We start from the raw sequence: 20,792 nt of genomic DNA, 5'->3' as shown, positions 1-20,792 counted from the left end.
TCGGCCACATGCGCGAGATGTTGTGTACTTGAGTTTGCACCTGTTGGTAACGTTTTGTTAGCTTCATGGTGCACGTCAGAGAGAGGGCCGTGCTGCTAGCTTCAGTCTCAGACCAACCCCATATGTTGGGCTTCCGGCGATGCGTGACGCCTTCAGGCTCCTAGGTAGGAGAAGGTAGTTGGAAATGGAGAGCACTGGTATCTCGAATCATTCGCTTACTTACCTAGGAGGCAGGCAGCATATAGTGAATGTTATATGCCACGATGAAAAACGTTGGTCTTCGAGATGTTGGCGGGCGAGGCAAAACACTCGTGGCAAGCTTGTGTAGTATGCATAAACCCTTTGTAACAAGACCGAAACTTGAGCATCATGACGGTGGACTTTTTACAATTGCTTTAGGTAATCTTGCGACACTGAGGGAAAATGAGCATCCGCGATGACCAATTTATCACGGGATCATTGCGCTTTCAGAGAAAAGGCAGGAGCGATATGATTAGACTTCCATTCCATACTTGCCAAAAAGAGGGGAGCCAAGTCTGCGCTCCAGCATCCCGTGTCTCGAATTTAAGGCTACACTGGTGATCATACCATATACTACCTACCAGAGGAATACTCCACTAAGGTTCACGGGTGTTATCTAGTAGACAGCAATAGTATCAAATAATCGAAGAAAATGATTATAATAGCAACTACTGCTCAATAATGTATCCTAGGTAAATACAGGTGGTAGGAAACAAAAGGCTTTCTTTCACGTTGATCCTGTTTCGACATGAATTAGACAAATTGGGGTGCTAAATAGCAGGTAGCAGGAGATAGCTCTCTCTACCTTGAGACTCATCGATTCATCCATGGAAGGCAGTCAGTACTCAAATTCGACTCCCACTCTATAATAAACGAAAGACAGCGAGCCAATACTCTTCCATAACAAATACACGTCTCGTTGCACCTACAGTACAAACTTCAGGCCACCAATGCTGCTACCATCTCCGATTCGATTATTGATGTACGGACTTAATGCAAAGCTCCGTCTTTGCCTTGCGCCTCTGTTTGTCTGCCCATGCGGGGGAGCTGTTTAGCAGGCTTACCTAGCTACAGTAGGCCTCGCACTAAACTGCCCTCCTCTGCGCCATGCCCCTGGATCGATCACCACAGCTGTCTGTCCCTCTTTGGGATTGGGATTTCGGATTCTCGACCCCGTCTACTGTATGCAACGCAACGCAACAGTCCAGCCTGCAGTACGAGCACGGAGCACGGCGGCCGGCTGTTTGGTTGACCCGCCGTCTGTTCTGCTCTGAGTTGAAGACCCTCGCCAAGGTTGCGTCGTTTCTTTGACTGACAATCAATCCTGTCCTCCGTCTCCGTCGCCGCCTCCGCTTCGGCTCGGCCTTTGCGAGCATCTGCTGTCGTCTTCTAGCACGCGCGCAGAGAGGCCATCTCCGAAGCCCATTCCCGAACCGCGTCTGGCCCTTGTGGACGACTCAAGATTCGGCGCTTGATGGTTGCCCTGGCCCGCTCTCGCACCCGCCCCCGCGTCCGCGTCCGCACGTCTGCCATCTCCGAGTCTCCATCACTCCGGCCACTTCGTTGCTCGTGATCGCTGCCGAGACGGACGGCACCGTCTTTGTTCCAGGTCCGCCCGTCTAGCTCAGCCCAGGCGACGGCGGAATCCCCTGCCCCTCTCTTCTGGGTACAAGCCTGGGCTTACGGTTGCGCCGCCGGCTCGATCTGGCTTTACCCACTACCGTATCTATCCATCTGCCTATCACTCACGCTCTATCGTGACTTCGTCAACGGCTGTTAACCATGTTTGGATCCTTTGGCTTGGGTATGTCTCCTCCATGTCTCCTCTTCTCCTTCTTCCGCCTTGCGATTCCTTTTCGTTTGCAACTCGGCACGCGATCAACTCCTCTACTTCCTCTCGTCCTTGCACCATCCACGCCGGGTTTGGCTTTGTAATACCCTCTGCCTTCACTTCTTGTGTCTTATTCCACCATACCCCCCGTTTGTCTTGACTGCAGCATCTTGTCCTCTGTGTTTTGTCTAAACGACAACTAGCAAACCTGCCGCCAAAGGTCAAGGTAGCTCCCGAAGACATTCCGCCTCCTACGACTATCTGTCTTCCTCGCTACCAGCCTTTCGTCCAGGATGACGTTCCAGTCGATCCCGAACACGCTCTATCTAACTTACTCAAATGCACGGGCCGGATTTCTGCCGCTTCGGGGGCAATTGGCCTCTCTGCCATTGGATTTGATTTGAAACTGGACGTCCAAGTAGAGGAACTCATCCCCGACTCGTCCTTTCTCCCCGACTTTGAGAGGTGGGACAAGCTCACTCTTGAGGAGGCTCGGGAGCAGAACCAGGCGGAGCGTCGATCTATAAGAAACGGCAACCTTTCTCCTGGATGCCACGTTTATGCAGAGCGTCGTAGGGAGCTCTCAAACGCAAATGAGGACGCCTTTCGTACAGTCCGTCGCCTCGCACCCCCCAAGGGGAGGCAGCAAGCTCGCCTTGGCAACGCCTATGAATTCTTTCGCTGTCTTGAATTCTTCACCATGTACTGGGACGACCCAAGTCGGCCCCCCTCGCTGCCACCCTCTCCGGAACTGGCACCAACTGAGAATGGGGAAACCCCTGCTGCCCAGGAGCCACTACCACCCCAAGTAACACGGACATCAGATGGTGGATCGATGCCTCCCGAATATCGCCAGAATCTTATTTCAGCCTTTGTCAAGCTTGTTGCGTACGACTTTGGCTGCAATGTTTCCATGTCTCGCCTCGAGCCAAGACTGCACCTGAGCTCTCCAGATGACCATCCCAGCCCGCGAAAATCATACAGTCCCTCCAATTGCCACTTTCTTTTCCAGAGCCCGACTACAAGAGAGGCAGCTCGTGCCGGCCTTGTGTACGGTCCTCTTGGGGCGGTGAGTACGCGACCGAGTGTGAATTTTACGACGCCGGACATCGAAACTGCGCAGTCTACCGACCTTGCCCGGGAAGTGCTCGCGGCGCTTATCACGGCCCAGCATAGGGCTCGTGAGGGAAAGGTCGAAACGCGATTTGGCGAGAACCAGTGGTGGACTTCCAAACCGAGATGGGGTGGTGGTACTGGAGGCCCCATTGGGCGAGAAATCGACGCGGATTCGCCTCTCGGGGACAAGGATGCTGCACCTACCGACTCAGAGAAAGCGGCCCGTCCTGCAGCGAAAAGAGCCCGAAAGACCATGTCCATCTATGACGCTTATCGAATGGTGCGCCCACCCGCTTTCACATGGGACAAGAAGGCTCGCTACGAAGCAGTCGGTAGGCAGAAGGGCGTGGATTATGACGATGTTTTCGTGATTAGCTCTATTCTCCACCATATCTCTATTCTCCGAGTGCGAGTGCCCGACCGGCTTCTGGAGGTTCTTGGCGGCTCTCCTGAAACGGATGTAACACGGCGCAGCTGGGGTAGAGTGCAAGGATGGAGAAGTCAATGGTTTGACCTGTTTGATACAGAGCAGCGACTTGCTGCCATGCGAATGCTTTGGGCTGTGATGGCTTATCAGATGAGGAAAGAACCGGAAGAGGAAGAAGACGCTACAATGGCTGACAATTGAACGCTGTCAGGCTTGTGAGGAGAGAACTACACAGTGATGATGTAGAGCGGGAGATATAGGGAAACACATAAGACCATGCTGTTGATACGCGGGCAGGATTTCTAGGATACATCCAAGATGCGGCAGGATTTTGTGTTTATGAAAGCTAAGGTTAGAGAATATACACTGGCACGTGTGCTGCTATGGACTACGAAGCAGAGAGTAATGCAGGTGATCATGCAGAGGAACTACGAATGTGATGTAAAGCACGAGCTTGATTGGCATCTACAATTGTGTTCGCCATCTAGCGTCTAGGGTTGATGCATCATTGGGCCTTTCTGGCTCAACAAAAAGACAAAAAGGTAAAACGCGTAGATGTGACATCGTTTTCGCACATGTGATTCGCGTAACTGGGAGCCCATGTTCACATTTACCGTGGCTAAGGATGCATGTGGTTATTCGTTTATGCAAGCGCTATGAGCAATAGTATTGTAATAGTAGCTTATCAATGATAAGCTTGGGAGTATAAGAATGCATGCTGCGCTACGCTTTAGATGGCATATGATTAAATGAGATCTTTGGATGGCTCAAGGAGGTTGCAGACGTTCCAGTGCAGAATGTCCCGCGCTGCGATTGAGTCCTCCACGCTGTCATGTCCCTTGCCCCTAATTTGGATATCACGCCCAAGCCTCTCCTTCGCCAGTGCTTTCAACGATAGCCCTCCTCTTTGTCTTGGTGCCGCTGGGCCCTTCTCATCGGACCCTTGCTGAGCGTTTGCTTCCTTTTGAAGCTCAACGGTTATGGTCTCAGAAGTTTGTTCTGTTTGCTTCCCCTGCTTGTCCTCTTCTGGAGGCCGGTTTGCTTTCTCGACCAGGTACGTGTCGATAATGACTGGGTGAATCCAGCGCAAAGAAGTGAAATCAGAATTGGCGCCGTGTCCAATGACTATGGTATTGGGGCCGATAAACTCCCAGAGGGCCTTTCTAGCAGCGGAGCGGCCCATGAGGCACGACCGCGTGCGTCGTGCATTCTCCATATCTTGCCTAGTGACTCCCGAGAACCTTGTGTTGAAATGAATCATCTTAACATCCGGATACACAAGCTTATCGAGCAGGACATGGCCTGAGAAGTAGTCAACGGCAGAGACGCGGATCAGTTCGGATTCTCCCGTTGAAGCTGTTCCCATTTCGCAGTCGATGACGACGGCGACTGCTGGAGGGGCCCTGGATTGGAAGAAAGGTGTGTGGAAGTATTTCCATTCCCTTTCTAGCTCACCGGCGGCATAGATCTTTGGCGTATGATCTTCTTTGCCCTGGCATGGAGGCGAACCGGGGATGCCATTACAGCAGGTCCATTTCTAATCCTGTGGTGTGAGCTCTACCATATCATTTACATGAAGAGGGGCAGGAGAAAGAGAGACGAACCCTTTGAAAGACTCTTCCAGGATGGTATTTGCAGTGCAAGACTGGCTTCTTAGCTTTTTTGGATGAGTCACCTTGGTCGGCCTGACTGATAGGTTGGCCAAGGTCCTCATCATCATCGTCATCGTTATTCCTCCCTCTTTGGACTGGTGCCTTGGGCAAGTAACCGGTCTTTTTCAACTTGTAAGGAAGATCTCGAAGCATAACGTCAGATTTTATACATGGATGTGTCTATATACATGAAGCACTTACGGCGGCTGCAGAGAAAACACCTCCGCTTGCGATCTAGATAGTCTTGCGATAGCTGTTGCATAACATAGCCGGCTTTTTGCAGGTCAGAATTAAAATGCGTCAAGCTTTGGAGGTGCTGAAGATATTCTCCAGAGCTCTGGATTGGCTCGGGCTGGTTGTCGCCTGATGTTGTTGAAAACGAAATGGGAATGGCCACTGGGCGGGCCCACGCACGCGACATGGTTGTTGAACGGTGGGAGAAGCAGGCTTGAAGAAGAAGAGAGAAGCAGTGTGCAAAATGAATGGAAGAATGAAATTAACGCTAGAATGGTCTATGAGAGTACAAGTTTTGATGTGTGATGATGGGAGAGGGAAGAAAGAGAGAGGGAGAGATGAAACTGATGGAGAAAGGCTGAGTGAGTAAGAGGTGCCTTTGATTAGCGGCATATCGATTGTGCCTAGTCAGGCACCAGCTCGATGTATGTTTGGCCGTCAGCAGTCAGTTGCACAGGGTGGCCTACAAGACGCAGAAATGCCTAAGAGCTGCAGAGGCTCTGATAATATGTGTATAGTAGTTGTATCAAAATCGAGGACATGTAGTAGGATTATTCTGCACCTTTGATCTTTTCTTCACCTTTTCCCTCCTCCGCTGTGCTCTGCCCGAGCTTAGGCGTTGTTGTGTCGTGCATCTGCTAGGTCTGTCACTATTACCACCAACCACAAGGCTGAGTATCGTGATATTAACACCCGACAGAATGCAGTAGTAGCAGCAGCAATGTCTCAGCCCAGTACATTGCCTATATGTGCTATCGATAACGCCTCAATGGCTTTGCATCGATGATTTCATCCCGTGCCACGTTCAGACTGGCGTCAAGTAACGGCTTTACCGGGGCTGCGTCTAGTCTCTACTAAGTCCGTGCCATTGAACCCCAGTCAACGTAACGGCGCGCGCCCTATCCGCAGCGCTAATGTTAACACATGTACATTGCGGTTACATCTACATTTCTGTATGTTGTACAGAGTAATATATAGATGCCCAACGGGGGCCTTGGGTATTCAGTAGGAGAAAAGACACAACACGAGCAAACGACCAGGATTGGAGAACCAACCAATACTTCAAAAAGCAGTACTGGAACCATGAGTACTCCATCCCTCTCCAACGGCACAGAAGCCGCCTCAGACACGCCTCGCCTCATCATCGAGTTTCCTCCGGCTGCAGTAGCCGACGACGTCTCTCTAATCTCCGCCATCACGGAGCTAGTGAATCTGGTCTTCATCGAAGCAGAAGTCGGCATCTGGAACCATGGCTTCGTGCGCACCTCCGATGCCGAGGTGGCAGACTTTATCCGCAAAGGCCAACTAGCCGTTGCTTATCTCGCCTCTCCCACACTGGCATCTGAAGACCAGGGAACTCCTCAAAAGGGCCAGCTGGTAGGATGCGTGTATGTCAAGCGTGCCTCAGACACAATGTGCACCTTGGGCATGCTTACCCTCGACAAGACTCACCAGGGACTCGGACTGGGCCGCGAGATATTCAAGTTTGTGGAGGAGTACTGTCTGTCTCTGGGCTGTGACACCCTCGGGCTGGACATCTTGGTGCCGACGAGCTATGCCCATCCGCTCAAGACGAGGATGGAGGCGTGGTATAGACGGTTGGGGTTCCAACTGGTGAGGTTGGCCGATTTTGCGGATGATTACCCTGCACTGGCGCCACTGCTGAGTGGTCCTGTGGACTATAGAGTTTTCGAAAAGAAGCTGAAATAGACGGAGATCGAGATTCATCGATTGTGGAATTGGATCATCAGATGTGCCTACTGAATCACAGAGAGAGATTTGTCAACTTGGGATCTCGATAGTTGTATATGCCGTCATCTATGATGTTCCCTGCCGGGCACTGGGGTTTGGCTGTTTTAGACGAGGAAACCTGGAATAGAGAGTCAGGATATAGAACTACTATTAGAATAAGACAATAAATTACTAGTTTCACATAATTACTAAAGCTTCCGGGTAGATTTGAGTTGAGACATGCTGCCGTAAGAATATATACAAGATATCAGTAACAGACTCGCTCCCCCATTGATCTCTTTTTCTGATTGTGTACAACGCCCCTGAGACAGGCTTTCGTTCAAAAGTTATTTATTTCAACCTGTGCTTTTTAATACGGTTGACTCTCTTAATCAACCCGCTTGGCTCCACCATATTAACGCTTTGCAAGGCTCATAAAATTCATTCACCATGCTAGTCTTATCCTCAAAGGGCCTCCTGGCCTTGGCCTTCGTTGTTCGTCTATGCGAAGCTGGTCAAACGCTTCAGATGCAATGGGATCCAGACACCATCTCCAGTTGTATCGATTGGTGGGATAATGATGGCACGAAGACCTGTGAATATGTCAGGGATATGTTCAAAATTAGCAGAATCACAAGACAAATGCATAGAAAAGAGCGCGATGAGGGATAGAACAATAAGCATTCCGTACCTTAATAATAAAAAGCAAAAGGAACTATCTAGTACTCAGGTTTACCGTCGTCTGCTGACTTGCCCGGAACACAGCATGTAACTCCGCGCCTTTCCAACTCCTCGTTATGAGCCCGAATTTTTGCTTTATCCTCTTCTGTAAACTTCCTAGGAATATTCTCCGCATCGGGGTGGAACATATCCCAACGGGATATGTTGCGGCCGTCGGCGGTGAGTAATCTCTCGGGTATCGGTAGACCATCGTAATATTCTCTGATCTGGGTTGGGTTAAGGCCAACTGCATCAAGAATATTCCGTTCGTTGTCAAAAGTGCGAAGCACACCATCATAGCCTAATGAACTTATGTGATGTCCGTTTGGATCCTTCTTCATTAATTTTTGGATATCGCGTAAAGACATATTGTTGCCTATAGGTTGTTGATCCTAGATTTAGATAATTAAATAATTAGTATACTAATAAATAAGAGAGTTCGAGGAGTACTTACTAGCAGTTTATCCGCCATATTGCCAGCGAGCTGATGTAAGTAATGAAAGTAATGACGGCGCGGACTCGTAAAGATTTCGAGGAAAAATCACCTCATGCTTTTTAAATGCGGGGTATAGTATGTCCTCTCTTAATATATATATCTAGGAAAAGGCAATGCAGCAGGATGAAGGTGCAGGATCCGGTTCGTCACACACGGCCACTCTGACCAACATGTAATTACTTAGACAGGGGTTATTGCACTATTCTCTGCGAGACGTAGCCACTCTGACCAACATACAGTTACTTTAACAGGGATTACTATTGCGCTGTTCTGCACGAGATATAGCTACTCTGACTAACATACAGTTACTTTAACAGGGATTATTGCGCTGTTCTGCACGAGATATCTACTCTGACCAACATGCAGTTACTTTGACAGGATTTTGGCTGCTGGCGACCCAGCGAAAATTAATCTCTCAACGCACTTTGTCTTATAACAAAAGTCCCAACAACACAGTGGAAGACCAAGAAAGACAGCAAGGTATTAAAACCAGAACAGATAGCAAGGTCCGAACGGGACTACGAATTGATTAATATAAATAGAGCAGCCTTCTCCTACCTGCAGAACGACAAGATAAACAGAGCCTTTACAGCAATCCTTAATGCCCATACTTCGTTATCCTGCCAAAGATAATAATATCGTATCGCCCAACATGCAAGCCAACCTCTTTAAAATCGTTGCCATCACCGCCGCGTTTTCAACGGTGCAGTCCGCCCCAGTAGAGACTGCTAAGGGCCAGGTCACCCAGGGGCAGGTCAACGGAACTCAGACTAATGAGACTTACATCAACGGGGCTCATGTCAAGGTAGCACCTGTACGTGCTCTGCTTGAGCGTTTCTAAAAAAAAAAAAAAAAAACTCATATAATATTTTCTATCGCTTCTCCGAAGACTAATACTAAAGATCCGTCTTCTTAGGCCCCGCAGCAGATCTGCTATAGGGGGGTAGCTCCTCATATCAGCACAAGAGAGAGGGAGGGAGATATTTTCGCGCGGGCTTGCAGGGATTTTTCCTGCTACACAAGCTCTCAGTGTATTAAATGGGGATGTGCTGAATGCAATCTTCACTTTGACACGTGTGGCAATTCATGGACGTTATGCTATTAGCGTACCAGTCGGATGCCCGCTAAGGCGTTCATAGGGGCAAGCAAAGCTGCGTTCGATCAGGGGGTCATTCAGTTCGATTGCTGTAAGCTAGTTTGATTAGGCTCTTCCTTATAATCAAGAACTTTTGATCAAGGTTATCCCGTTCGATTAAGGTTATCCGATCGTTTCTTCCTTACCACTTGGTAGCTAGGCACCCCTATCGCTAGATTCAATTACATCAGGGCTTACCCGTAGCACTCCCCTGCAGCGCCCGGCTTTCTTATATAGTGAAATTTATATCATTTGCGAGAAACGCTGGTCTCCTTTGTATAAATTGCATGGAATTCCGCCAAAGCGTTATATGGCAATTTGCGATTATTATATGAAAAAGCAGTACCTAGCTTTTTGAAGACGTACTGACGCCACAAAAGTAATATTGCGATACTATCTTTGACCTTAGAAAAACACTATAATTAAGAGTCTCTGATACATACGAAGGCGGTGACTTAAGGCGAAAACAGCCAATTGTAAGTCGAGATTTATTTGGACTTCCCTAGCGCTTGGGGAGTTGTCAGATTAATAGAAGCAAAGCTGCGAAGCAGCTTTGCTTCATCATGGGTTCTGGACCGTCATTTCAGCTTGGAAAGAAAGCAAGTGTGGGGATAGACTGTGGTTAGGGCCGATCTAGTTTTATATCTAGAGACAATTGCACATCACACCGAGCTGAAAGAGGATACCTAAGTCGTTGGTTCTCTTCCCTTGGGCTGCCTCTTTGGCCCTTGGAACCACTTGGACTAGATCTCCAGCCCGGGCAACGTACATCTGCCGAGATGCGTTGACGTCGTGGGCTATTTTGGCCAACCGGGGCTCTCCCAAAGATTGGAATCTGCACAGACGATCTACGAATCTGCCTCCCGTGGATTTCCCACGCCCCTCGACCCCCAGGCAACCAAATTTCGTCCTTGTTTACTTTACCCCGTCCCTCGGAGCCGAGCGAATAGCAAGACACGCCTTGTCTCGAAAACGGGGTTGCGGACCAACCGACAACTGAGTCGCCAGGACTCAGACTATCACTATCAGGCCATTTTTTCCAGCTGGACAGGCACGTCAGAGCTTTCCCCGTCCATCGATCGGCGGGCGAAGCCAGACCAGACTAATTACTTTTCTCCCTTGGGTTGAAAAAAGAAGGAAGGAAGAATCTCCGTTAACTAGACTACAATTACAATCCCACACCCCTTCGCGCTTTTGTGTGGCTTGAGCTCCCCCGGACGGAAAGGCGTCCTGGGGACGTGATTGGGCCATGCACGACGGGTTCAGCTGCTTTCAGAACCCTGTATTTTCTGTTGTTAAATGGTGGAGCTGAAAGAGAAATCTTTCGTCTTGGGAGTCCCTTGCTGCAGGAAAAATCTTTCGCCAAGATGCTTCTGGGTTAGCTCCAAAGTTGTCTGTTCCGATGAGGATGCTGCCTGTGCTGTGCTGTACTTCGCTTTTTTGCTTCGGTGTGCTTTTTTGCTTTGCTTTGCTGGCTAGTATCGGATGAGCCTCACTTACTGACTGGCTGCAGCGGTGCACACTTGGCGATGGCATCACTTTGCGGTAGACGGATAAGTCCGAGAGAAGGGAATGGTTGGCTAGGGGGGCATCAATGTTTTCGGGGCAATTGCCGCGCGCCATGAGAGATTGATTGATGGGCGTAGAAGTACAATTAGATGCTGCAATTAAATGAGGCTAATTAGTCCAGATTGATGACTTGGCGGTTTTCGTGTGTGTGGTGACGTGCAGCCTTGGGGTCGCAACAGACGCTGTGTGTGTGTACTGGTTGTATGGCTGTTTGGTTGGCACTGCAACATCAACATGAATCCAATTGCCTATTACTGCTAAAGTACTGGACTTGACGTGTCGTCATGGAAAACATCAACATCGAATGCATTAGTGCAGCACCAAGAGCAGAGCATCTGCAGCAATACAGTAGCCGCCTGCATGCGCCGTGCCCTACAACTGATGCCGAATGCTGTAAACAGTCAACATACGGGGAAAAAACAAAACAAACACACAGCACTGCCATGATGACCCGCATCGGGGTCTCCGTTCGGCGAGGCAATGCCGCCATGCAAGACGCCATGTGGCCGAACCGCCCATCTTTTTCCGCGGGTTCGATGCCAAGCTGACCATTACGGTAACAAAAGGGGTCCCTTTGCATCGGTAGAGGAAGAAGCCAAAGGGACTGGACGGGGGCCGGTTTGGGTACCGTATTGGATTGGTGGCGCCATTGCGGCAGAACCAAAAATCGTAGCGAACATGGGGCTTGTACATACCGTTGAGGCGCAGGAGGTGCATATGCTGGTCTTTGACGTATTGCCAATTGAGATGGATCTTCAATGTCATCATTGTCGATTTTTGATATCATTGCCATGTTGATGAGACCAGGCATGCACTTGTCTGGTGTTTTCCGGCTTTGCGTCATTTGCGCATTTGCAGTGCCCGGCCTTGACCGAGGTTCAATTCCATCAATCCTATTGAGAGCACTGCACTGCACTCAATCTCGTTGCTGACTGTCCATGTAAGCGAGAGCGATCGTCGCGCCTCAACGGTCATTGTCTCAGACTGTCTAAGATGCGCTTGACAACGTTGGAAGTCTACCTAGTACATGTACTTGTAATTCGGTGCTAAGATGGCATCTCGGACTGCTGCCAATCAATCCTCAGCTTTTGTGCCAACAGCACCGATGCCCCAGTCCACGCTTGTTACTGGGCTGGGGTTTTAGCGAAGCTCTGCTGTGCCTAACACCGGGTAGGGATGAAGGATAACCTCGCTGCTATACGAGTATCGAACGGCCCGTGTCGTCTCGCCTCGTCTGCAACGGAGATGAATGATATCCAGCCGGAGCATTAGTCATTGCCTACTAGCTGACCGAGTACTGTAATCGTACAGCATTTGATCTGGATGGATCCCTCCTACTCGAGCCCATCTTCCAGAGCCTCACTCTCTTGCGCCTTGTCGAGAAATAAGCAACGTTGAACTTACTTACACACTAATAGCCCGTGTATCCCATTTGATCTCCTGCTCCCATCAGGCGCCCAATCGCACCCGTGCCTTGTCGTCAGTCGGAGCCGTAGACCGAGATACAGCCCGAGCAACTGGCTGCAACCCTCCTGGCATCCAACCCTGGCCGGCTGGAACCCCGGCAGCCCATCGGAGGAGGCATCGTTTGTGGTCATCTCAATCTCAAACCCCAATCCAGCATCGCCCGCCACCGGTCGTTTATTACGGACTCGTTAGTGGGCGCTGCTAGCGGTTGAGCTGCAGCCGTTAGCGCCCTGTAGGTACCTGTAAAACTGCACCTGTAGCTACCGCAGAACCCCGCCACCACCAGCAATCCACATCCACAGCACCATCCATGATCCAACTCCACTCGCTATCCGCAACCCACCACCGCCAGCTCATCGTCACCCGACCTCCGCCCAGCGGGTTCTTTGCGATTCATCGTGTCCCGGACCCGAAGCAAAAGAGACAAAAACCCTCGAGACGAGCGCTCTCGCCACCATTGTCAGCTTCAATCCATCCCTCGGCGCCTAGCCTGCCAGTTCCACGCCTCTTGTCGCACTCTCGCCCACGCCCTGCTGGAGGATCCCCTTCATCCCTCTCTCGCTCAGCTGGTGTCGGCATCAGTCCTAGTCCTTCTCTCTTTATTACTATCAATTTTTTCTTCCGTCTTTCTCTGCCGCCCGCTTTTCACTTCACATGCTCGAGTAGTAGCAGCAGCTGGACTGGACTGGACTTGTACGATTCCACTCGACACTCCCACAGCTCGACTGACTTGTGTCCCCCGCGTCTTCCTCCACACACCCGCCATCTCATCAATCATATCCAGACGTCCGCTAGCTCTGATTCTGATTGATCGACCTCGGACCTGACCGCCCAGCTACACGTGCTCTCCTCGATAAGATTGCCAGCGCATTGGGAGCAGAGCCAGGCTTGCTTCCCATCAACGCGATTGTTGCGTGCACCTCGGACTTTGGATCGACGACCGAGCAATTCTTTTGCACGCGACAGCTTGGACCCTTTCTGCACCCGATTCTGCTGGTGCACCTCTTTTGCAGCATCCCCGTCGTCATTGCAACTCTAGCCAACACTCGGCTCCAACCGCCGCCAGCTTAGCTCCCAACGGCGCGCTTGCTTGCGCTGCCTTGCCCAACCGCCCGAGCAGAAAAGCTTCATCCAAGCTTCGTTTCGAATCCGTCCTCGCTTCCTCCCCGTCTCCTAAAAATAAAAATGTCTGGATACCCAGCCTACAACGGCGGCGGCTATGCCGCACCACCGCAGCAGCAATACCAGCAGCAGGGTGGCTACTATCCGTATGAGATCCTCCCAATTCCCCTTTCCAAACCATGTCCAACGCTGCCCCGGCGATTGTGCTCCCGAAATCCCAAATCTCTTCCCATGCTTCATCAGACATAGCCGCATCTTGCATCATCGCTACACTGAATGTTGATGCTTACACCATTTGCCTTTCTCCAGGCCTCAGCAGCCCACTTACAACGGCGGCTATCCGCCCCAAGGGCATCAACCGTCTCCCCAGCCCGGCTACGGCTACCACGCTCCTCCCCAACAGCAGTACTCATACCAGGTATGGCCGATGCCCTTGACCTAGACATACATCGAAAAAACATCATGAGATTGCTTAGGATTCTGCAACTGCTTACACGCAATGATGAATGTAGCAACCTCATCCTCAGCAGCATGCCCCTCCCCAGCAGCAATACAACTACGCTCAGCAGCCTCAGCCCAACTACAACGGACGTCCTGGTACGGTGAACGAGAATCTCCTTATTTCAAAGCTGTGTGCTGACATGATGAAATAGGCATGCCTGCCCCCGGTCCTGCTGCCCCAAATGGCTACAGTCAAGGACGCCCTAGCGGAAATCCTCCGGCCCCTCCGAATGGGCCGCAAAGCTTTGGTCACGGCGCACCAGGCTATGCTTTCCGATACTCCAACTGCACTGGCCGCAGAAAAGCGCTGCTGATTGGTATCAACTACTTTGGCCAGCGTGGCCAGCTGCGAGGCTGCATCAACGATGTCAGAAACATGACGGCCTACTTAGTGGAGCAGTTTGGCTACAAGAGAGAAGACATGGTCATTCTGACCGACGATCAACAAAACCCCATGAGCCAGCCCACGAAGCAAAATATCCTCCGTGCAATGCACTGGCTGGTCAAGGATGCCAGACCCAATGACTCTCTCTTCTTCCACTATTCTGGTAAGCTTCTACCCCTGCTATGTCCCTCGGCGTCTTGCCTGGAGCTTGCAAACTGACCATCCCTAGGCCACGGTGGACAAACAAAGGACCTTGACGGCGATGAGCCTGATGGATATGACGAAGTCATTTACCCTGTTGATTTCAGGCAACATGGACACATCACAGATGACGAGATGCACCGCATCATGGTCACCCCCCTGCAGGCAGGTGTAAGGCTGACAGCCATCTTCGATTCGTGCCATTCCGGCACGGCACTCGACCTGCCATATATCTATTCTACACAAGGTATTCTCAAGGAGCCCAACTTGGCCAAGGAGGCCGGCCAGGGCTTGCTCGGCGTCATTTCCTCATACAGCCAGGGAGATCTCGGCGGTGTTGCCAACAACATCATCGGATTCTTCAAGAAGGCCACCACTGGCGAAGAAGCCCACAACCGGGCCCTCGCAACCAAGACTTCTCCTGCCGACGTCATTATGTGGTCCGGAAGCAAAGACGATCAAACCTCGTAAGTCAACTATCTCAACGGTAATTAGTCAAGTCATTGCTAACAGGGCTTTTTAGTGCCGATGCTACCATTGCTTCACAAGCTACTGGTGCCATGTCCTGGGCCTTTGTCACGGCTCTCAGGAAGAACCCCCAGCAGAGCTACGTCCAGCTGCTCAACAGCATCCGAGACGAGCTCGCTACAAAATACACACAAAAGCCGCAGCTCTCCTGCAGCCACCCTCTTAGTAAGTTTCCCTTGCAGATATGTCAGGTAGGGTAGTACCTTTCCTAACATATTTGCAGATACCAATCTCTTATTTGTCATGTGAAGGATTTCCTGGCTTTCCTACACTAAAAAATTAAAACGGTTGAGCGGGTCTGTTCACGCGGTTATCATCACTTTTTTGTATATGACATATATGTAGCCACAGATGATACGACGCTCTGAATAAAGCATGATAGGTGGTTTATCGGATTTGGGATTTGGAAAATCCAGCTGGTCTCTTTTTTTCTCCCTTGGGGTCTTTTATTGATTATTACTTATTTATTCTTCAATTTGTCCATGTTTTAGTCTTCCTGATTACGGCCGGTCTTTATTAATGGGAATTCATTTGGAAAAACAAAAATATTTCTTTTCGGGCTAGCATACGATATATCGAGAACGTGGCAATTAGCTAGCATAAAACATTTATAAAGAGTTTTTAAACTGCATATCCTGCAAGCATGTCACTTGTAAATACAATATTGTCAGTATGTGTACTGAGCTATGTATCCCGAAAGGCTTCTCCTTTTCGACATCGAGCTACGCAATATCTAGAAGTACGATGATTCACGACGATCACTGTAATAGACTTAATGGGAAACATATTTAGACAAATAAGCCACATTGAGCTGTTTCAATAAAGATATTCAAACTGTTTAAAGACCGAAAAAACAAATCCAGTGTCTTTCCCTCCCCAACGCCATTGCTACCGTCAGCCCAATCCAACCGGGCGATTCCATCCTGATGCATGCCAAAAAAAAAAAAAAAACAGATGATTCTATCCTGTACATAGTTGACCTTTCATCACCAATCCATAAACCATTATCCTTGCAAGCAATTCATGAAAAAAAGAAGTCGTTAGCGTTAGGAATCAGATAGACTCTAGGATCAACTCCTCCCCAAAAATAACCATGATTATAATAAAAAAAGACAAGAGAATAGAAAGATATATATGGGTATCTTCTCCTCCCTAAAACAATATTGGGAGCGTTAGGCATTAGATATGCCACAAACATGTATTTGTATTTGCAATACATGTTTTAGTAGAGAGCCTCGACAGGGACGGCGCTGAGAAGCTTCATGCGCTTATCACGACGCTTCTCTCTGATATCCAGGCGGAGCTGTTTGCGAACATCTTCTTGGGGAGCCCACTTACGGGCGGCGATGCGCATGCGAGCGATGAAGCGGGCCATGACGAGGAAGGCCTTGAGAGTTGTTGGAGACTGAGTGGGCGAGGGAAGTTCGGGGATAGAGACGGGATGGCGGCTTTGGAGGACGTAGGCGCGGGCCTTTTGTAACTCACGGACTTGCGCTTTGTTACAAGCCATTGCGACATCGAGCTGCAGCTGAACGAACTTCTTTGCGTATGAGACGTCCTTTCGAAGAGCCGCTTCACGTTCCCAACGGGCATGCATAAACTCCATCTGGAGCATCATGTCGCTCGATTTCTGTCTGTGTTGTGCCTCCGTGTTCTCAGCCGCCCTCACAATGGTATTCAGCACCTCGTCAGCGCTGCCGCGATGGTGACGATGCCTCTGAACCTCCTGGGCCTCCCTCTTCAGGAGCTGAAGATCTTTCTGGAGCTTCTCGGCGCTCACGCGATACGCCGCTCGCTCGCTGCGGGTGCGTTCGAGCTTCAGTCGCAAGGCGGCCTCTGATGCGACAAGGTTCTCGATTAGCTTCTCCTGCTGCAAAACGTCGTGCTCGAGGCTTTCAAGCTCAGCTTGGTTCACTCGGAGCTGCTGGCTCTGCTTGTTGGTTTCCGAACGAGATGCAGAGGCTGCATCACGCTCGCGCTTCACCTTTTCCAGTTTTTGTATAACGCGCTGCATGGCAAGCTCATGCTGGGCTGACATTTCCTCGGCATCCTCCTCGGCCTTCTCGAGCAGCTCTTCCATGGCAGACTTTTCGTCCTCGATGTCGATTAGCTTTTGCTGGAGCTGTTTGATGGTCTGCGATGCCTTGTTCTCGGCAGCGCCGCGGATTTCGAGTTCCTCAACCCGGTTGACCTGCGACTGATAGTCGATCTTGGTCTGGCGGAGCTCATCGCGGACTGTAGACAGCTCACTGCGGATCTGAGTTAGAAGTCCCTGGCGCGTCTCTAAGGCCTCCTGAAGACTGTCGATTTGTCGATTCAGTACGCCCTCCTCACTTCGGTGGCGATCAGCTTCGCTCTGCATCACCTCCTGAAGCTTGGTCTCCTTGCTGGAGAGAGAGCCCTCAGCTTGGCGTAGACGATCGACTGTGCGCTGAAGACCAGCAGCCCTTTGCTCGGCTTGGTCTCGCCTTGATTGCAGCATCCGTTTTTCACTCTCCCACTCTGTACTGTCGTTATCGTACAGGTTGTCCTTTTCCCGAATCACCGCCCTCAGATCCTCGACCTCTGATTCCAGGTTGGAAATTTCCATCCTGAGATTCGAAATCTCCGCCTGATGATTCGAGATCTCGTCGTCTAGCCTCTGGATTTCGTCCTCGTACTGGGCTCGTATCTCTTCCTCGGTCTCGCCACTCTTCTTCTTCTCCTCTGCGAGCATCTTCTCCAGGTTATGAACTTCAGTTTCCAACTTTTGGAGGTCGAGGCCCTTTTTCTTTTCCTCTGAAAGCATCTTTTCCAGACTGTAGACTTCAGCCTCCAATTTTTGGCGTTCAAAATCTTGTTGGCCTTGCCCAAAGAGCCCGAAACTGCTGCGCCCAAAGTTGCTCTGGCCAAAGCCGTTGCGTCCAAAGCCATTCTGCCCAAAACCATTCTTCTGTCCAAAAGCATTTTGTCCAAAGCCATTTTGCCCGAAGCCATTCTGTTCAAAGCCGTTTTGTTCAAAGGGGCTGTGTTTCTGTCGTAACTCTTGTATGGTTGCTTGGAGATTGCTATTATTAGCTCGGAGATTGTCGTTGGTGGTTTGGAGATTGTCATTGGTAGTCTGGAGATTGTTGTTGGTCGTTTTGAGATCTTTGTTGACCGCTTGGAGATTCTCGTTGGCTGCTTGGAGCTTTTCGATTTCCGTAAGCAGTGTTGCGGCCTCCTGCTCGATTGCAGCATACTCTTGTACGGTCGCTTGGAGATTGTTGTTATCCATGGCTAGCTTTGCCGCCTTCTTCTCTAATGCTGCAAACTCTGCCTGAAGTTGGGCAATTCTCTGCTCACGCTGCCGAGATAGCCCTTTGGGAATGAAGGACACATTCGCCCTCTCTTCCTCGAACTCGTCCAAAACCATCTCTGCCTTTTCCTTTTGGGACAAGGCAGAATTCAGCTTTCTCTTCGTCTCTTCGAGATCGTAAAGCTTGTTCTCTTGGTCTTGTATGATGCGTTGCTTCTCACGGAGCTCGGTCCTGAGGTGTTTGTTGTCAAACTGTAGGCTTTGAACTTGGCCTTCATGGCCTCGTCCCTGGGAAACCTGAAGTTGTAGCTCATCTCGCTCAGACTCGACAGCTTGGAAGTTCTGTTGTAGTGTGTCTACATCTTCTTGCCGCTTTCTCAGTAAAGTTTGCTTCTCAATGAGCTTGGTTTCAAGTTCCTCAATCGTGCCCTCTAATTCGGTGATGTTGGCGTCGCGATTTTGAAGCTCAGATTCATAGTCCTCAATCTTGGCCTCCAGTTCATTGATATTAGTCTCGCGCGCTTGGAGCTCGGCTTGAAGCTCTTCGTTATTATCCTGCAACTCTTTGATTCGCTCTTCGCCGTCTTCGCCATGAGAAACTTGGTTTTGAAGTTTATCCATCTCGGATTCGAAGTCCTGGAGTGTCTGTTGTAACGTGTCCAGTCTTTCTTCCTGATCTGTTATTATGACCTCCTTCTCGCGGATCTCTGCTTTTAGATCCTCAATCTCGTCTTGTAAAGTCTCTACCCTGTCATCCTGATCTTGGCCCTCGGAAATCTGGCGCTGTAGTTCCTCAATATCGGTCTCACGATCTTGGAGATTCTGTCGTAATGTGTCCATCTCGGTTTGGAAATCAATGGAGTTGGCATGCTTCTTTTTTGCGCTTTCCTCTAACTCTAGCCCTCGATGGCGAGACTTTTCGAGATCACGCTCGACAGTGGTGATCTGCTTCTTCAGTCGTTGAAGCTCGCGTTGCATTGTGACTTTTTCCACTTTGAGTTCCGTGTTTTCTTTTAGAGCTGCTTCATTATAGCCAGGGCCTGATTTCATGAGGGCATCATTTAAAAATTGAATTTTTAGCTTGAGACCAAAGTTCTCCTTCTCGATCTTGTCAATGACATTTTCTTGCTCTCTTAGAGACAGTTGCTTGCCGTCCTGTAGAGGACCCATATCTCCATTCCTGCGCGGCGGAGGACCTATCGGCGTCGAAGAGATGCTGCTGGCAATTTGTGGTGTATCGAGGTATGATGCGTTGTGGTTCGAATATACGGAAAAGTCCATTCGCGGAAGTGGTGTCATTTCGTCCTCGTCGATTGTTCTCAGTGCAGCCGGAGTGGTGCTCGCGGCGGCATTGTTCTCTTTTCCATTCTTCCTCGTGCTGTTCATTGTAGCGGACTTGAGCATTGGTGTGAATTCTCCGCCTCCAACGTTTGACGGTAGATTTGGACGATCCGCAAGTGGTCCCTTCCGGCGGGGTGTTCTGAAGTTGGAGCGTCTGCCATTGCGGAGTCGGTGTAGCAAGTCATCATCCTTGTCTGGAGCGATAAATGATGCTTCGGGAGAAATGTCTGAGATATCGGGAAGTCGGTTAAGATATGTCGCGTCACCAGCATTGCTTCGTGGTGTATCGAGCACGCCGCCAAAGGCATGATGGGCCATTTTGGCGGCTGGTTATGGAGGAGTCGAGGGATTGTGCGAGCTGGTCGTGGACGTGATTCGAGGTCAAGCTTTATATTGACGCCTGTTGTAGGAGGAAGCCAAGTAGAGCGCAAGAGGTAGTAGATCTGCTCGATGAATAGTGACTGAATTTGGAGAGTGAAGAAAGGTGTAGAGTAGCGGTAACGAATATTGCGAATAGCGTGCGATTTGCACAGGTAAATTGGAGAAATTGAACTAAGCCGTGAGACAAGAGTGTGGGATGTTCAAGGCAGGGTTTCGCGTGGGAGCGAGGAGGTTAAATATGAATCTGTGCTGGTTGTTTATCGCGTTAGCCTTGTTTACATTCATGCCGAGTTAGGACTAGCGCCACAGAAGTTCAGCGTCAATCTGGTGGCTTTTTCCTAGAAGTATGATAATCTCAATTATTCTTCCGAGCTTGGGTGAAATTGAGTTTTTACAATGATTTACTTTTTGGCAATTCAATTTGTATGCAAACGCAAGTTTCTTGGTATAAACTAAAACGTCATCAATTTTGGGTCTCTCCGTTGTATATCGGAGAGCTATTGCTGCTAGGTACGGACTAACAGGGACGTTTCCTTGTTAGAAGAATCTGTTCATGTACTTGACACTAGCAATTGGTGAAGAAGAAAAGAAAAAATCATTAAATACATCATAGGAAGTTTTGTACTCTTTATTCAAGCATCCTGAATATCCTAGACA

At 49.8% G+C, this 20,792-nt stretch overlaps 8 protein-coding genes across 8 annotated transcripts; 4 read left to right on the top strand and 4 right to left on the bottom strand.

Moving 5' to 3' along the window:
* The first annotated feature begins 1,140 nt into the window (after window positions 1–1,140).
* V8C40DRAFT_257962 (uncharacterized protein) lies at window positions 1,141–3,790 on the top strand. The gene is made up of 2 exons (XM_083218612.1): window positions 1,141–1,825; window positions 2,056–3,790. The coding sequence occupies exons 1-2, from the start codon at window positions 1,804–1,806 to the stop codon at window positions 3,594–3,596; spliced, it is 1,563 nt and encodes a 520-aa protein (XP_083067789.1). The 5' UTR covers window positions 1,141–1,803; the 3' UTR covers window positions 3,597–3,790.
* Window positions 3,791–4,037: 247 nt separating this feature from the next.
* On the bottom strand, window positions 4,038–5,646 carry V8C40DRAFT_257961 (3'-5' exonuclease). Its single transcript, XM_083218611.1, has 3 exons — window positions 5,249–5,646; window positions 5,000–5,190; window positions 4,038–4,932 (listed from the first exon to the last, which is right to left on the bottom strand). The coding sequence occupies exons 1-3, from the start codon at window positions 5,466–5,468 to the stop codon at window positions 4,141–4,143; spliced, it is 1,203 nt and encodes a 400-aa protein (XP_083067788.1). The 5' UTR covers window positions 5,469–5,646; the 3' UTR covers window positions 4,038–4,140.
* Window positions 5,647–6,364: 718 nt separating this feature from the next.
* V8C40DRAFT_270924 (GNAT family N-acetyltransferase) lies at window positions 6,365–6,991 on the top strand (the record flags this gene model as incomplete). Its single annotated transcript, XM_083220233.1, has 1 exon — window positions 6,365–6,991. The coding sequence occupies one exon, from the start codon at window positions 6,365–6,367 to the stop codon at window positions 6,989–6,991; it is 627 nt and encodes a 208-aa protein (XP_083067787.1).
* Window positions 6,992–7,217: 226 nt separating this feature from the next.
* On the bottom strand, window positions 7,218–8,388 carry V8C40DRAFT_257958 (uncharacterized protein). Its single transcript, XM_083218610.1, has 2 exons — window positions 8,187–8,388; window positions 7,218–8,124 (listed from the first exon to the last, which is right to left on the bottom strand). Exons 1-2 carry the CDS (start codon window positions 8,202–8,204, stop codon window positions 7,732–7,734), a joined length of 411 nt encoding a protein of 136 aa, XP_083067786.1. The 5' UTR covers window positions 8,205–8,388; the 3' UTR covers window positions 7,218–7,731.
* A 492-nt stretch (window positions 8,389–8,880) lies between these two features.
* On the top strand, window positions 8,881–10,912 carry V8C40DRAFT_270922 (uncharacterized protein; the record flags this gene model as incomplete). The annotated part of the gene is made up of 2 exons (XM_083220232.1): window positions 8,881–9,042; window positions 10,877–10,912. The coding sequence occupies 2 exons, from the start codon at window positions 8,881–8,883 to the stop codon at window positions 10,910–10,912; spliced, it is 198 nt and encodes a 65-aa protein (XP_083067785.1).
* A 243-nt stretch (window positions 10,913–11,155) lies between these two features.
* Window positions 11,156–11,463, bottom strand: V8C40DRAFT_257952 (uncharacterized protein). Its single transcript, XM_083218609.1, has one exon. It carries the CDS (start codon window positions 11,432–11,434, stop codon window positions 11,162–11,164), a length of 273 nt encoding a protein of 90 aa, XP_083067784.1. The 5' UTR covers window positions 11,435–11,463; the 3' UTR covers window positions 11,156–11,161.
* A 1,934-nt stretch (window positions 11,464–13,397) lies between these two features.
* Window positions 13,398–15,504, top strand: V8C40DRAFT_127379 (caspase domain-containing protein). Its single transcript, XM_083211021.1, has 7 exons — window positions 13,398–13,667; window positions 13,831–13,939; window positions 14,034–14,118; window positions 14,175–14,570; window positions 14,637–15,075; window positions 15,132–15,301; window positions 15,360–15,504. Exons 1-7 carry the CDS (start codon window positions 13,585–13,587, stop codon window positions 15,383–15,385), a joined length of 1,308 nt encoding a protein of 435 aa, XP_083067783.1. The 5' UTR covers window positions 13,398–13,584; the 3' UTR covers window positions 15,386–15,504.
* An 854-nt stretch (window positions 15,505–16,358) lies between these two features.
* On the bottom strand, window positions 16,359–20,072 carry V8C40DRAFT_278165 (uncharacterized protein; the record flags this gene model as incomplete). Its single annotated transcript, XM_083221040.1, has 2 exons — window positions 16,359–18,370; window positions 19,343–20,072. The coding sequence occupies 2 exons, from the start codon at window positions 20,070–20,072 to the stop codon at window positions 16,359–16,361; spliced, it is 2,742 nt and encodes a 913-aa protein (XP_083067782.1).
* Window positions 20,073–20,792: the final 720 nt, after the last annotated feature.

The sequence above is a fragment of the Trichoderma camerunense genome (assembly GCF_050948025.1).
Source record: "Trichoderma camerunense strain CBS 138272 chromosome Unknown V8C40scaffold_26, whole genome shotgun sequence".
In the NCBI taxonomy this organism is placed as follows: Eukaryota; Fungi; Ascomycota; class Sordariomycetes; order Hypocreales; family Hypocreaceae; genus Trichoderma; species Trichoderma camerunense.
This window is presented reverse-complemented; position numbering and strand designations above follow the sequence as displayed.

Coding starts and splice junctions, on each gene's coding strand:
- V8C40DRAFT_127379 (XM_083211021.1), top strand. CDS start 13,585: ATGTCTGGATACCCAGCCTACAACGGCGGCGGCTATGCCGCACCACCG. Junction 14,571..14,636: donor TCTCTTCTTCCACTATTCTG/GTAAGCTTCTAC, acceptor GACCATCCCTAG/GCCACGGTGGACAAACAAAG. Junction 15,076..15,131: donor AGCAAAGACGATCAAACCTC/GTAAGTCAACTA, acceptor AGGGCTTTTTAG/TGCCGATGCTACCATTGCTT.
- V8C40DRAFT_257962 (XM_083218612.1), top strand. CDS start 1,804: ATGTTTGGATCCTTTGGCTTGG. Junction 1,826..2,055: donor GTTTGGATCCTTTGGCTTGG/GTATGTCTCCTC, acceptor AACGACAACTAG/CAAACCTGCCGCCAAAGGTC.
- V8C40DRAFT_257952 (XM_083218609.1), bottom strand. CDS start 11,434: ATGGCGTCTTGCATGGCGGCATTGCCTCGCCGAACGGAGACCCCGATG.
- V8C40DRAFT_257961 (XM_083218611.1), bottom strand. CDS start 5,468: ATGTCGCGTGCGTGGGCCCGCCCAGTGGCCATTCCCATTTCGTTTTCA. Junction 5,191..5,248: donor GTGTTTTCTCTGCAGCCGCC/GTAAGTGCTTCA, acceptor TTATGCTTCGAG/ATCTTCCTTACAAGTTGAAA. Junction 4,933..4,999: donor CTGGAAGAGTCTTTCAAAGG/GTTCGTCTCTCT, acceptor CCACAGGATTAG/AAATGGACCTGCTGTAATGG.